This window comes from Nomascus leucogenys, chromosome 10 (genome assembly GCF_006542625.1).
Source record: "Nomascus leucogenys isolate Asia chromosome 10, Asia_NLE_v1, whole genome shotgun sequence".
NCBI lineage: Eukaryota > Metazoa > Chordata > Mammalia > Primates > Hylobatidae > Nomascus > Nomascus leucogenys.
This window is the reverse complement of record NC_044390.1, coordinates 71,732,064-71,747,292: the sequence shown is the minus strand read 5'-3', so window position 1 is coordinate 71,747,292 and position 15,229 is coordinate 71,732,064. Positions and strand designations below refer to the sequence as shown.

At 46.5% G+C, this 15,229-nt stretch overlaps 1 protein-coding gene across 2 annotated transcripts in view; it reads right to left on the bottom strand.

Annotated features, from left to right (window-relative positions):
* The window catches only part of CHST11 (carbohydrate sulfotransferase 11), a 307,178-nt gene that overhangs the window by 160,436 nt on the left and 131,513 nt on the right, over positions 1-15,229 (bottom strand). For both annotated transcript variants that reach the window (XM_003269953.2, XM_012510119.2), the window contains exon 2: positions 1,180-1,265. In XM_003269953.2, the coding sequence (XP_003270001.1) occupies positions 1,180-1,265 (86 nt within the window). The remainder of the gene's footprint in view (positions 1-1,179; positions 1,266-15,229) is intronic.

Below are 15,229 nucleotides of genomic sequence, written 5' to 3'. Positions count from 1 at the left end.
GGGCACCAAAGGGAACCCAACTATCAAATTCCCTACTGAGTCACCACGAAACCCAGTACAGGAAGCCTCAGGCAATACTGACTTGGCAATTAATGGGCTAATCTGGCCAAGTCACACCTCAAGACAGGGCATGAGTTAACCTAATTTAGGCCACCCATGATGCATAAACTCAGTGGTCCATTTTTCCAGAAGGGAGTGCAGGTGAGAGATTGGGAAGGGGGGTAGGGGGTATCAGATAGTTCTCAAGTGCATCCCTTTGCAAGAGTTCTAAAAATTCAACACCTTTGAGGCCCATGCATTATCTTCCTCCACCAGGTACCTTGGTCCAAAGAAGTATTAAATTTAGTCAGAGACTGTAGCCAAAGCAGTACATTTTTCCCTCTTTCTCTACAGCTATCGAAGGTCCACTGATGCTGCGGCTAGTTGTTCACGTACCAGTTCTGGGCATCAAGTGCTAATTAATGTTCCTACAAAAAGATCAGCCCCAGAGTCTCCACATCAAGACCCACACACACCACTGAGGCTGTTGCCATGGCAACCAGGCCTCCTAACTTTGCACTAGCTTTCCACAGAAGACACTTTTCCTTGGTTGGAGCTTTTTTTTGCTCAAAGAGGAGCTCTTTTCATAATTGATGGCACAGAGGCCACGTGTGCTGCCTCATTAAACTAACGAGTTAGATTTACTGAGGCAGTCACTTAGCAAAAGGTCCCTGCTCACAAGGGAGTTTGCCAAACTGGCACGGTGAGGTGGGGCATCACCGGGCTTTAATATGTGGTATGTGGGAGTGGGTATCAAGTGTACCCATGTGCAACTCTTCCTTTGGGGATACCAAAGGGAAGACTGCACAGCCTCACTGGACCTTCAATTCCCAAGTCCCATTGCTTGGACTTGAGACTGTGTTAATCTCAGGAGTTCAAACCCTGGGCAGGTCTGAATGCTTAGCACTAAACCTAGGCATTTCTCTAATTCTAAACATCCCCTGCTAGAATTTTTCAGAGATGTTACATAAAAAAAGGGTGATGAAGAAAGCAACCACTGAAGGTAAAATGCCAGGCTGTGAAAGGAAGTTTTAAATCCCCCAAAGACCACAATTTTGGAGTTTTTAGTATCCATCCCCACCAAGAAAAATAAAAATAAAAATAAAAAAATCACATGCTGACAGAGTGCTCGAAGCTTACCTGGATTGGGTTGTAGAGTTCCTGCAGGGGGCTTCGGGACCCCTTCCGGCAGCAGATGTCCACACCAAAGGGATTCCTCCGCATGACTGAGGAAAGAAAGTGAAGGCTCATCAGAAATAAGCAACAAAGATTTGTTGTCTGACAAAGAAAAAGGCAGAGAGTAGGGAAGAAGAAACAGGCAGGAAAGAAAGAGAAAACCAGCTTCTAGCAAAGGAAGATTTCCACACTGTCCCTTCTCCAACAGCACAGCTGCCGTCTGTCTTCCCAACATTCAGGCATCTCCACACCCAGAAGACTAAAAAGTCTCCCCAGCAAGTGTTTTAACAAAACAGGACAGGCATCTAAAGCTCATTGAAATGAAACCACTTACAAAAGATAGCATAATGGCTGCTTCAAGACAGCAAGTTCTACCCAACACCAGGCTTGGTAACACATTTTAAGATTCCGCAGACTTCTCCAGCAACAGTCAATGACCTTTTATTCCTTGTCCCTGGAAGCTGGGCTTCTGAGAACGGGCAGGTCCTTCCCCAGGAGGCTCCTCCCACTGGATAGGTCAAGGCCCAGCCTCCCCAAAGCCGCTCCTAAACTATGTTACTTTTAGTGAAAATAGCAGCATGAAGCAGAAAAGACAAGAGTTTACGGTTCCAGACAGAGATGGTACTTACAATTAATAAAAGAGGGGGAATTAAGTGAACTCCTCAAAACCCACCAACGTTGAAGCCACCAAGAGCTCTTTTTAAATGGCAATGAACTCTTTCTTTTTCATTTTTCTTGTTCACTCTGTGCAGCCCCTCATGCATCGCGTAATGCATAGTCATAGGGCTTGATCATTATTTGTTGGAGGGAGGAGGAAGGAGGAAGGGAGGGATGAAATGGGGAGAGAGGGAAGGAAGGAAGGAAAAAAGGAAGGTAGGAGGGGAGGAAAGAGAGCAGTAGAGAGGGAGAGAAGGAAGGAGGGAAGGAGGAAAGGAGAAGCAAAGGGAGGGGAGCAAGTGAAGGAAGGAAGGGAAGGGAAGAAGGAGAGAGGAAAAGAGGGAGGAAAGGAAGGAGGTAAGGAAAAAAGGAAGCAGAGAAGGAGGAAGGAGGGAAGAAGGGAGGGAAGGAAGAAAGGAAAGAAGGAGAGAGGGAAAAAAGAGAGATGAGGGAAGAAGAAATGGGGCTTTCTTCTCAAGTACGAGGCAGTTTTCTTATGGTTTGAGGTGCAACAGTGGCATGAGTGGAACAAGGAAAACTAGATCCTTTCATGAGCCTAAAGAATTCACCTGCTCCACAGAGGCAATGAATGGACAGCAGGACATTCCCTGGAACAGACAGCCTGGGTTTCAATACTGAATCTACCACTACCAGCTGTGTGACCTTAGGGAAACTACCTAACCTCTCTGTGTCTCTGCTTCTTTGTCTGAAAAATGGGAATGAGAGGGGCATCTAACTTCCTGGGTTGGATGTGAAGATTAAATGAGTAACTACTATGTGCAGAATGCTTAAAACTGTGCCTGGCCAAAAGCCAGAGTTTAAAAGTGTTGGTGACAAATTTCAGAAGCTATTTTAGATCCCCCTGGGAGGAAGGCGGGAACTTCTCTATTCGTGGCTACCAAGGGGCCTGATGAGGGGTGACCAGACCTCAAGCAGGGTGCAGCTCAAATGACTGGGAGGACTGGCTGCAGGGGGTAAGCCCAGGGACCTCTGCTCAGAAGTCAATCTGAGGTCAGGAAAGGGAGGAGAGTCATCCACAAGCAGCTGATGACATCTGGAAGGTCTCCGGAGGAACAACTACTGCTCAGGTGAGCCTCCATTGACTTGTCACTTTGAGCCACATGGAAACTCTGAAAGTCAATCATCAATGCCCAGAAACAAGATGCCATGTTTTCTCTTTCCTTTTCCTTGACTTCCTAGGGCAGGGGTCAGCAAAATTTTCTGTAAGGGGCCAAACAGTATTTAGGCTTTGCACCCTGCAGTCTCTGTCATAACTCTTCTGCAGGGCCGTTGTGGTGTGAAAGCCTCCCCAAACGATACAGAAATGAATGGGTGTGGCTGGGCGCCAACGAAACTTCACTGATGAACAGGGAAATCTGGGAAAATGTCATCTCATTTTCATGTGTCAGAAAATATTCTTCTTCTTTTGAGTTTTTTCCACCAATGAACAAAAATGGGCAGTGGGCCAGATTTGGCCCTTGGGCTAGAGTTTGCCAACCCCTGCCCTAGAGAACTGCCCCACGTCTTCTCGGGGTCAGTAGTACAAGCTCCAAACATAGCTACATGCCCACAGTCTTCCCTGGGGAGGAGGGAATCGCAGGCAAATGTCAATACATTAAAGCCATTAGAATTTGATCAGGCTGTACAGAGAAACACTGGTTCTTTGTTCCTCCAGTTGCCCCAAGAAGAGCAAAAAAAAATTCTTATGTTGTGTTTTTCTTTAATTTATGACTTCATTTTTCATTTCCACCAAAAAGGAGGTAAACTGTTAAATGCACGCAAGTTGCCCTTGGTGCACAATGACATAGCAACACTTCGGAGAAGTAAAAACAGCCATAAAACTCGTAAAATTATGCCCACGCCGGGCAAGATTAAATTCTCCCTATGGCGGCAGACGGGCTCATCGAGGCCCATGGCTCCGGGACCGCCGCGGTGAAAAATCTACCATGGAATCCATTAAAAGTCTGCTTTTATGGGGGGCAGTATTATTTAATTGGTTTATTTTTCTAATACAAGGCCTTTAAAATGCTTCGACCGTGTGGGGCCTGAACCTTGGGTTCTTTGCCCACAGCCATCAGCCCTGCCCGTGACTTCACTGGGTGCCATGGGAACCGGCCTTGGCTCCCCAGACCACAAAAGCTAAAGGGGCCTTGTGTGCCTTTTATGGGAATGATAACAACCCCACCGTTTCTGGAGTGCTCACTGTGCAACAGGCAGTCGGTGCAGCGTGATCCTTCCCACGGTGAAGGAAGTACCTGCATTTTACAGATATCCCCTCCGCGCCTCCCTTAGCTGCAGGCGCTTGGCCAAGGTCAAGGCCATGTCAGTGGAAAGAAGCCAAGCTGAGCCTCGAGCCTGACAGGCGCTGCCCAACCTGTGAGCCGAGGGTCACCTCCCAACTCAGCTAGGCCAGCCGGCCACGAGGGTACAGACCACTGAGTCAAGGCCCACCCCGCCCACCAGGGTGGGAGGCTTGGGCCAGCACTTTATCTCTCCCCAACAGGAAAGGAGCCAGACGACTCAGGAGGGGCCCAGTGATCTGTAGAAGGATGAGAAGCAGAGTCAAGAAAAGATAAAGTTCCCCAAATCCTCCGTGTCATGTTCCAAAAACTAGAGTTTCTCAACGTGCGCTCTACTCACTTTCCCCATCATATTGCTTGTTAAAAAAGCAGATTTCTGGGCACATTCCTGGGCTTCATCCCAGAGTTGCTGAATCAGAAGGAAGGGGAGATGGAAGGTAAGGCCCAGGAATCTGCATTTTAATAAGACTTCCCCACCATGGGGAAGAGAGGTACAAATTATACTCTTTATGCTTTCTGATTCTTGAGCACCCAATTATAGAATAAACAATTTCCACACAACCTGGCTCCATCTACCTCAGAAGACACCGTAGCATCTATAATAAGAGCTGTGGAGCATCTCCTGCTGCTAATGTTGCGCGAAGGTCCGGACCCTCCCTGGAAGCTGAGCCCCACTGTACCCTCTCAGGTTTAGACCACAGGGGCTTTTGGTTTCCAGGGTCCACAAATGATTTCTGGGCTAGTCATATGCAAATGGTAACAATGAGGACCTACTCTGTTGCCTGGGATGCAAAGGAAGGACCAGCAATTATGCACATGAGTATATTCACCCCACATGTATCTTACAAGTGGCGTTAGGGAAGTTTGAGTAACCAAGGCCCAGACGGTGGCAGCTAACGTTTAGAGGGCACCAATGCTTCACCAAGCAGTTCACATATTTCATCCCCACAACAGTCCCATGGCGCGGGTACTACTACCATTCTCACTTTACTGATGAGAATACCGAGGCACGCACGGCAGGGTTAGGTAACTTGCCCAGGTCTCATGACTAGAAAGAGGTGGAGACAGAATTCTGCCTTAGACAGCCCATGGTCTCAGCTGCCACACTGGGTCACCTCTTCACTGACAGGTAAGTCAAACATCTCCATAGTCTCCTCCTGGCCTGAGACCTGGTTGGCTGGCCACTTCTAGGACAAGTCCAAAACACAATAGGATTCATCAAAATGCTGTGATGGCAAACCATTAATTAATGGTTTTATTACACTCATTCATTTGACAAGTTTTTATCAAGCACCTACGATGTGCGGGGCACCTCGCCAGGCACTGGGTTTGGGGGATAGAGCCTCTCTCTAACCTATTCATGTTGTTGCTGTGGTGCTTGGCACGTAGTAGGTACTCAAAAGATTTATGAATGATAGACGATTTAACACTTCCTTTAAGAGCATCAGAGAGGTTTGGTTCTTGCTATATAAGGAGAAAACTGCCAGTAGCATTAGGCTACAGTTATTTTTTTTTCCTTTGAAAAATGAAAGGTCTGATGATCAAAAGCCCCGCAAAAGAAATCCCTGAGGCCCTGAGGACATTTAACGGCAGCCTTCTGCTGTCCACCCCGCCCACTGGGAGTTTTATTTAGCCACAACACTTGTTTTCTCCTCTCTAAACTCAAATCAATGGGATTAAAGATTTTTTTAAAGAAATCTAATTAGCTCAATTTACACTATGATTTCTTGGACCCAAGAACAGTTCTATATCTCCCACGATACATAAATGAAGCTAAAATTAAACTCAAGCCGCTCGTGTTTGTTTCATTGTAATGAAGAGCACGTTGTTTTCAAGTGGACACTCCATTCCCAGTCTGCTAACTGAGAGCGGCCCACGGAGAGCTGGCTCAGGACAAAGGAATCAAGCCCACCTGGTTCTCTGGGCGACTCCCTGTGACCCCTCTCAGTGCTGCTGGAATGCAGGGGAGCTGCTGTATTGTTAATTCGGGTCTGAAGACATAGAACTGAAATACTGCGGGATCCTGAGTAGGAACTCGCCTCTCACGCATGTCCTAAAACCAAAGACATTTAGAATTCCAAGGGATTCGAGTATAGGCCAATCCCCTCGATTTACAGAAGAAACTCGGAGACCTTACACACTTGCCCGAAGTGCCCAGTGTAGCTAGCAGCAGAGCCAGGGCCGGAAGTTTACAAAATAAGCTACCACATAGTGAGAATGTACCATGTATCTGATGCCTGACACAATGCTCAGCCTTTTTCTCACATTGTTTCATTGAATCCTCATAAAAAAAACCCTTTAAGTTAGATGTAATAATGACATCATCTAGTCCCATTTTGCACTTGAGAAAACTGAAGCCCAGAGAGGTTAAGTAACTTGTCTGAGGTCACACAGTCAGCAAGCAGCAAGGGCAAGTAGCAGATTGACAACCCATGTCTGTTTATTTCCAGCACTGGTGCTCTTCACCGTGCTGTCTCGAAAGGCAATAAAAGACGCTTTTACCCTTACAACTCCTACTATTTTGGGGCTGTCACTTCCCTCAACATTTCAAAATGAAGCACTGCTGTACTAAATCACCCAAGTCCAGATGGGTCTCTGCTCCTTCTGCTGGCAAAACAACTCTAATACTTGGTTGACTTCGGACACTTTCCAAATCTCCGGACTTGCTAACAGGCTGGGCATGATTCATCTGCTCCACACTTTGAGAGTGCAGAGCAGCAATGCAGTTGCAGAAACGTTTTTTCCAAATGCACAAATTCATGCTGGAGCCCTAGCAGTGTGGCCCAGCCCATCCGTCAAGACAGAACAGTGTCTGATTCAACCTCATCAAGTTAGAGGAGTGAGCAATACCCAGCTCCCTCAGAAAGAGCTGCTCCTGCAAAGACAGGCAATTCTGTTTTGCACCTGGGGGACCCAAAGTCAGCCCTCAAAGGACATTGAATCTCCCAGCTCTCCCTCATCGTCTTCTGAGGTCACTGTGATGAAACTAGAGGGACCAACCGGTCTAGTTTGCCTGGTCCAAGGAGATCCCCAGGATTCAGGACTTTGAGTGCTAAAACCAAGTAAGTTCCAGGCAAACCAAGATGAGTTGCTCACCCAGCAACACCCTTTGGAAGGAGAAGCTTCAACCAGAATTGGATTCAAGTCCTAGTTTTACCCATTAACTAGTCTTGGGACCTTGGGTCAACTTCCTAATCTCTGAAACTCAACTATGCAATGCAGTTAATAATGCCTGTATTATAAGGTGGTGGTGGGAATGAAATGAACATGTAAACTAGCCTGGTCCAGGGCTAGTTTTGAGTGGACAGTCCACTCAAAAACTGTCCACGTGGAAAGCCACAGAGCTGGATCCCACCCCCAGCTCTGCCACCAAACTAAGATCCTCACTTTGAACAAGGTCTCCCTGGGCCTCCGTTTTCTCCTTGGTCAGGTGAAGAGGTTCAACCAGATGATCACTAAGTCCCTTCCAACTGTAAATTCCTAACTTCCAAACACAGGGCGGTGGGGCATCTCCCTGTAGAACCGTGGGTTAAACAAGCCGTAGAATTGCTCAGGTTTGGGGAGTCAAGGTGGAAGGAGTGGTGGGTGGGGAGCAGTGAAACAGTAATTGGTGTGGGAGGAAAGAATCTGAGGCCAGGAGAGGCAGGGAACGGAAAAGCAACACCCAGCTGTGAGAACAATCTCTACCTGGTTTACAATCCACCAGGGTTTCAAAACCCCTGGTGGTGAAGTTTTTATCATTTTGTCATAATAACACAAAAACAGTGACATCCCCTCTAAAAAAAAAAAAAAAAAAACCTTATAAAGAAGCAGAGCTGGTAGTCTGTAGCTCAGTGGGGCATGGGCCACAGGGGTAGCTTTTAGGACAAACTCCTTGTCTCAGTAACCCAGCTGCAACCTGAAGCTCTCCCAGGAGGGAATCAGAGTTAGGGGATCTCAGAGTGGGAAGAATCTGACCTCTAACAGAGGCACCTTGAAGCTCTCCTTAGCAATGACTACCATTATTTTGAGTTCAGCACTGCCAACACTCTCCTTTTATTTTTATTTTATTTTATTTTTTATTTTTTTGAGACAGGGTCTCGCTCTGTCACCCAGGCTGGAGGGCAGTGGCCCAATCTCAACCTCTACCTCCCAGGCTCAACTGATCCTCCCACCTCAGCCTCCCCAGTGCCTGGGACTACAGGCATGTGCCACCATGCCCAGATAATTTTTGCAATTTTTTTGTAGAAACAGTTTTGCCATGTTGCCCAGGCTGGTCTCGAACTCCTGCATTCAAGCAATCCTCCCACCTTGGTCTCCCAGAGTGCTGGGATTACAGGCGTGAGCCACCACGTGAAGCCCTACTCTCCTTTTAAATGCAAAGGAAGAAACTTGGAACCCAAGTGCATTGTTTGAGTTGATTTCTGGAAGGAATACCAGAACTGGAGGAAAGAGAAGAAAAACCAAAATAAAAGGGGGGAGGGGGGAGAAGAGGGGGGAGAGTACTGAAGCCCGAAGGCTTCTACATCACAGTTTGGCTTAGACTTGGTTCAATCCTAAACCATTCTGATAAATATGAGAGGTAAACAGAAGCCAGTAAGTCCTCCCGAAAACTACATCTGAAGCTAATCCATTCCGAGATTTAAAAATACCCAGGAACCTCTCTCTCTGTGAGATTTCATTTTATTTCAAGGATCCTGTAGCTCTTTGAATCCAAACTCATGTTTGGAGTCTGAGGGTTTCTTAGCCCTCGTCTGGTCACTCCTGCTTATTTGCAGAGGAAAATACTGGGCCCAGTGTTGGGACAGAATGACCAGAGGTCCCACAGCAGGGCTGGAGATCACACCTGGGCCTAGCCAAGCCCCTCACCTGCCAGGTTTGCCCCTCTCCACCTGTCCACTGTCTAAGTGCTCCGTGCACAGCAGGTACTCAGTATGTTTGCGTCAAATGAATAAAAACAACAGATCAAGTGATCTGAGGACTTAACCAAAGATATTCTACTAAAGGGTATCAGACCAAATGACTTACTCATAGCAAAGGAACAAAGAAGAGGAGTTAGCATGTTCTCTCCTGACAAATTCTTCTCAAAGTGCCAATGCTTCCTCAAAGTGGTTTAATTACCTTCTCAGCCAAAGTAGTTAAATCAAAAAGAAAAATTAATATGATATGCTCTCGTGGTGCTGTGATGTGCCTTAAAGGAACTCTCCAAGTACCCAGTAAACATGAGCCTTTATTACTGTCTCTCTCTATTACTTACCACCAGCCAGGAGGTAGGTGGTATCACACCCATTTTACAGAGAAGGAAGCTGAAGCTCAAAGAAGTTAAGAACTGACCCGGTGACATAGCTAGTGAATGGCAGAGGTGGGATTCAAACCCACAAACCTGCATGCTCCCCCACTCCTGGGAAATGGGACATGTCACGGCTTATAGATGTTTGGGACTGATAGAGGCCAAGCAAACAGGCAATACCAAATGTTGACCGATATTCTCCCACCAGTCAGGCCTTCAGGAGCTTTACAAAACATTCAGCATGCTTGTATTCACAAGTGACTTTTCAGGAGCCACGAAACAGTGAGGTGAAAGTAGGGTTCAGCCTAACCTGTCATTCATACCGTTATCAAACTTAAGTTTTCCAACTTCCCATTCCTTCCCCCACCCAGTCCCTCCCACAGGGACAATTCAGAGCCATTAAAACCATTCCCAAATCTCTCTCTCCTTACTGGAGACCCTATAAGCAAACTGAAGAATACTGAGGGAATTGGGGTTGATTTGATTTGAGAATAATCTGAACCTATATCATAGCCATTCCCATGTCGGCCTCTCCTATTCCAGCTCCTCAAAGCAAGAGCCCCTCCCGACACCCAGCCTGTAGAAGGTGGTTGTAGAACTAAAGTGAATTAAACTTGGCAGATGAAGGTCAAGGGAGTAAATCTAAGAATTATGTGAATGTGCTTGGTATAGCTTGGGAAAAGACGCAGCTTCATCCAAGAGCCGTGAGATTTACTGACATGGAAGCCTTCCAGTGGGGAATCTAATACTCAGCTTTGAAGAATATACCGTATACATTAAAATATTTACCAGCCAGGGGAAGAACTGGGTCACCAAATGGAGTCCCCCAAACCAATGGCCCCAGCAGCCAAACCATTCCCTCTTTTAGAGAATTCTGGCCCATCTGCAGAAACATGCCCAGAGAGCATGCCTACTTCCGAAAGTACAAGATCCCGGTCCAGGTACAAATCAGTTGTCAACCTGACAGGTTAGTGCACCATCAGGCACATCTAAGACAAAAAGGGCCCTTTAGAGACCACCTGGTCCAATGACTTTCACAGAAGGAAAGATAATGAATCTACGTGGTTAGGGAAAGTATCCTCAAAACTGATTCTGACTGAGCAAGAGAAATGGCAGGACACAAAGTGCTATAATCTGGATGTTTGTGTCCCCACTAAAATTCATGTTAAAATACTAACCCCCAAGATAATCATTTTAGAGGGTGGGGACTTTGGAAGGTGATTTGGTCATGGGGGTAGAGCCCTCTTAAATGGGATTAGTGCCCTTATAAAAGAAGCCCCAAAAAAGACCACTTACCCCTCCACCATGTGAGGACATAGCAAGAAGTGACTGTCTATGAACCAGAAAGCAGGGCCTCACCAGACACCAAATCTGCCAATGCTTTGGTCTTGGACTTCCCAGCCTCCAGAACTGTGAGAAATAAATTTCTGTTGTGTGTAAGCCACCCAGTTTATGGTATTTTGTTGTAGCACCCTGAACAGATTGAGACACCAACCTCAAACATAATCTTCCTTGCCAGTGGGATATGCTGCCCACCCACTGAGAGCATGAGAGATGGGAAGGGAGAAGAGAGAAAGGGAGAGAAGGGAAAGAGAGGAGAGAAGGGGAAGGGAGGAGAGGAGATGGGAGGGGAAAGGAGGGGAGAGGAAGGGAGGGGAGGGGAGGAGGTGCCAGGCATTAAAAGATTAAACCACCTCATCCCTAGCCCCATTTTACAGGTAAAGAAATGGACGTGCAGGATAGAAGGTGATCTGTCCAAGGACACACTGCTGGCTATAGGCCGAGTTGCAGCTAAAATGAAGATCTCCTGATTCCTGGCCTCATCCCTTTCTCCTTTTGCATGTGATTTACAGACAAATATATATAGAAAACCAAGACAAGTTTTATTTTAAAAGTACTAACCTTACTATGTGTGACGAACTAACATTTTCTATTGTTCTTTTATAAAGTACTAGTCACAACTCATTAAATCCATTTTACAACACACCAATGGGTCATGGTGCATGGTTTGAAAACGCCTGACTCAGGTATCTGGAAAGAGTTAAGTCAAGGCCAGAGGTCCCACAGGTGTGCTTTCCAGCCCTGCTGTGGGACCTCTGGCCTTGACTTGACTCTTCCTTTAAGTTCAATTTGAGGGTGCTTATGAATGGGATATGTTAAACATTGATAAAGAGAACTCATGGCTTCCACAGCTAAAATTTCCCCCCCACAATGTTCACCATCACAGTGGATGCCACCGCCATGCCCCTAGCTGTGAAGACCAAACAGCGAGGAATTATTCTTAAATTCTCTTTTCTGTCTGCTATGCCCCACCCATCAGCATGTCTCTGTCCTCACCGCCCTGGTACAAGCCATCATCGCCTTACCCTTGGACTATAACAAAAACCTCTTAACTGGTCTCCCTGCTGCCACCCTGGCCTCTCTACTCTATTCCCTACCGGCGGCCAGAATAATCTTCTAAAAACATAAATCAGATCACAACAGCCTTCCTGCTCCAAAGACCTGCCACCATCTTAGAACAAAATCCAAAGTCTTTCCATGGCCCAGAGGCCCCCCGTGATATAGCCCTGCCTGCCTCTGCCCCTCCTCCGCCATACTGGTCGTCTTGCTCTTTCTCCAAAAAACCAAGCATGAGCCTCAGGGCCTTTGCACTCACTGCTCTGTCAGCCTGGAGCCCCTCTCCCAACACCAACAACTGCTCTCTTCTTTACTCTTCCCTCTAACTGCATCATCAGGTCCCCAGAGAGAGCTTCCCTGGACACACTGTCTCCCATGGCCTCACTTCTTCTCTCTCCTGTCCCTCCCCTTCTTTGCTGTATTCTTTTGTTGTTTTTTTTTTTAAGACAGGGTCTGTCACCCAGGCTGGAGTAAAGTGGTGCAATATTGGCTCACTGCAACCCCCACCTCCCATGTTCGAGCGATTCTTGTGCCTCAGCCTCCCAAGTAGCTGGGATTACAGGCGTGTACCACCATGTCCAGCAAATTTTTGGCATTTTTAAGTACACAGGGTTTCACCATGTTGGCCAGGCTGGTCTCAAACTCCTGGCTTCAAGTGATCTGCCCGCCTCAGCTTCCCAAAGTGCTGGGATTATAGGCATGAGCCACTGCACCCCGCCTGCTATATGCTTCTTCAGGCATTGATTCTCTCCTGTCTTTTTATCTTGAATCCTTTATTGGCTGTTGTCTGTTGCCACCACGAGACCCTAAGTTTCATGAGCAAAAGGACTTGGACTGTCTTGTCTATCACAATATCCTCGGTTCCTAAAAGGGGCCTAAATTCAGGGCTGAATGAATAAATGAATGAATGGAAGTGCCTTTCCCAAAAGACAGGAAACTAAACCGTTTTGAAATACAGTCACTCCAGTCCAAGGTCTTCTAAACTTTCATGATAAGAGTCATCCGAGGTACTTATTTAAAAAACATATATTCCCAGCCCTTCTGAATCAGATTCTCCTACAAAGGGGCCTGGGAAGCTTCAAGCTTGATGAGCACCCCAGGGGATTTATATCTTGGAAGGGTCTGGGGACGCTGGATCAGCTAGACATGAGGAACAGGTGTGCACATAGAGAGCGCATGTGCAGGCCATCTGGAGAAGAGGAGGGGGAGAAACTGGTGCCAGATGGAGCCAACGAGGCCAGGTGCCTGGGCATAGGTACTTACAAGGGTCAGGTGGCACCTAATAGCCAAGGGACGGGCCAGCTAGGGTGAGGCATCTTCATTTATTTATTTATTTTTGAGACAGGGTCTCGCTTTGTCGCCCAGGCTGGAGTGCAGTGGCGCCATCATGGCTCACTGCAGCCTCCTCCTCCCGGATTCAAGCAATTCTCCTGCCTCAGCCTCCCGAGTAGCTGGGATTACAGGCATGTGCCACCACACCCAGCTAATTTTTGTATTTTCATAGAGACGGGGTTTCACCATGTTGACCACGCTGGTCTTGAACTCCTGACCTCAGGTGATCCGCCTGCCTCAGCCTCCCAAAGTGCTGGGAACTTTAAGTCATCCCAGAAAAGGATTTGAGGCCAAACCGAGAAAGCATTCATTTGATTCTGTAGTCACACTAGAACCCTTGAATAAGTTCTTCAAGGTAAGAAATAATACAACTGCAGTTTTGCTTTTTTGTTATTGTGATAAAATACACATAACATAAAATTTACCATTTTGACCACTTTTAGGTGTCCAGATCAGTGGCATTAAGTACATTCACATTCTTGTGCAACTGTCACCAACTATACATCACTTTGTACTTACTTATTAAATAACAACTCCCCATTCCCATCTCTCTTGTCCATGGTAACCCCCATTCTAGTTCCTGTCTCTATGAATTTGAATTTTTTTTTTTTTTTTGAGACAAGGTCTTGCTGTATCACTCAGGCTGGAGTGCAGTGGTAGTACAATCTTGGCTCACTGCAACCTCTGCCTTCCAGTCTCAAGCAATCCTCCCACCTCAGCCTTCAGAGTAGCTGGGACTACAGACACAGGCCACCATCCCTGGCTAATTTTTGAACTTTTTATAGAGATGGGTTTCGCCGTGTTGCCCAGGCTTGCCTTGAATTCTCGGACTCATGCAATCCACCCACCTTGGCCTCCCAAAGTGCTGGAATTACAGATGTGAGCCACCAAACCCAGCCGAATTAGAATATTCTAAGTACTTCATACAAGTAGGATCATACAGTGTCTGTCCTTTTGTGTCTGGCTTTTTTCACTTAGCGTAATGTCTTTTAAGTCCATCCATGTTGTAGGATGTATGAGAATTTCCTTATTCTGACATATTATTCTGAATAATATCCCATCATACATACCACTATCCATTCATCCACTGATGGGCATTAGGGTTGCTTCCACCTTCTGGCCACCGTGACTCATGCTGCTATGAACACGGGTGTTCAGGTATCTATGCAACTCCTGGCTGCGGTTTTGCTTTTTAAGCTGTTTTGCTGGGACATGGAGCAACACTCTGAGGTGGAGCCCAGAGGCTGCTGGTGAGCAGGTTGGCTGGTGGCCTCCAAGTTGGTGCTGTAAGGATGGCAGGTGGGCAATGGAGCATGGCTGTCACGTAGAGAACTTTAGAACAGTGACCTTAGGTCAAACATCGCCGGGATGGACTTCAGTCAGCTCTCACTTAACTAAGTCTTAAAGCTGTTTGTGAGCCCGAGGACAGGCAAGGAAGGAATCAAGACATAACGAAGCCACCTGGGTGGGTCTGGTCTTTGGCGGCAAGACATTGGAATGAGCCAGTCTGTGACTCAAGTCTGGGTCATAGGCTGCAGGAACCCACTCAGAGCAGAGCTCAGCTCTGAAGAAAGCAGCTTCAGCCTTCTGAGGCTGTAACCCGAAAAGTGGCTTGAGAGAGTGACCCCAATATTGTTTGAGATGCCAAAATTGTTTTCTTAAAAATCTAGGATGATTTCAAATGAAGTGCAAAAAATGTCCAGAACTGGTAAGTACATAGACACAGAAAGTAGACCAGCAATTGCCTAAGGCCAGGGGTGGGGATGGCAAGTGACAATAAATAGACACAGAGTTTCTTTCTAGGGTGATGGAAATGTTCTAAAATTAGACTGTGGGGATGCTGTACAGCTCTATAAATATGCTAACATTCATTGAATTCTACACTTAAAGTGGGTGAATTTTACATGTAAATAGTATTTCAATAAGACTGTTTTTAAAATAAGTATAGAGATGTTTAAGAATCAACCCATAATATTAATATTTTCAAGATTTTGGCCTCTTTGAATAGATCTACATTGCAATACAATATGAAAGACTTAATTGAACAATTTATTTGATT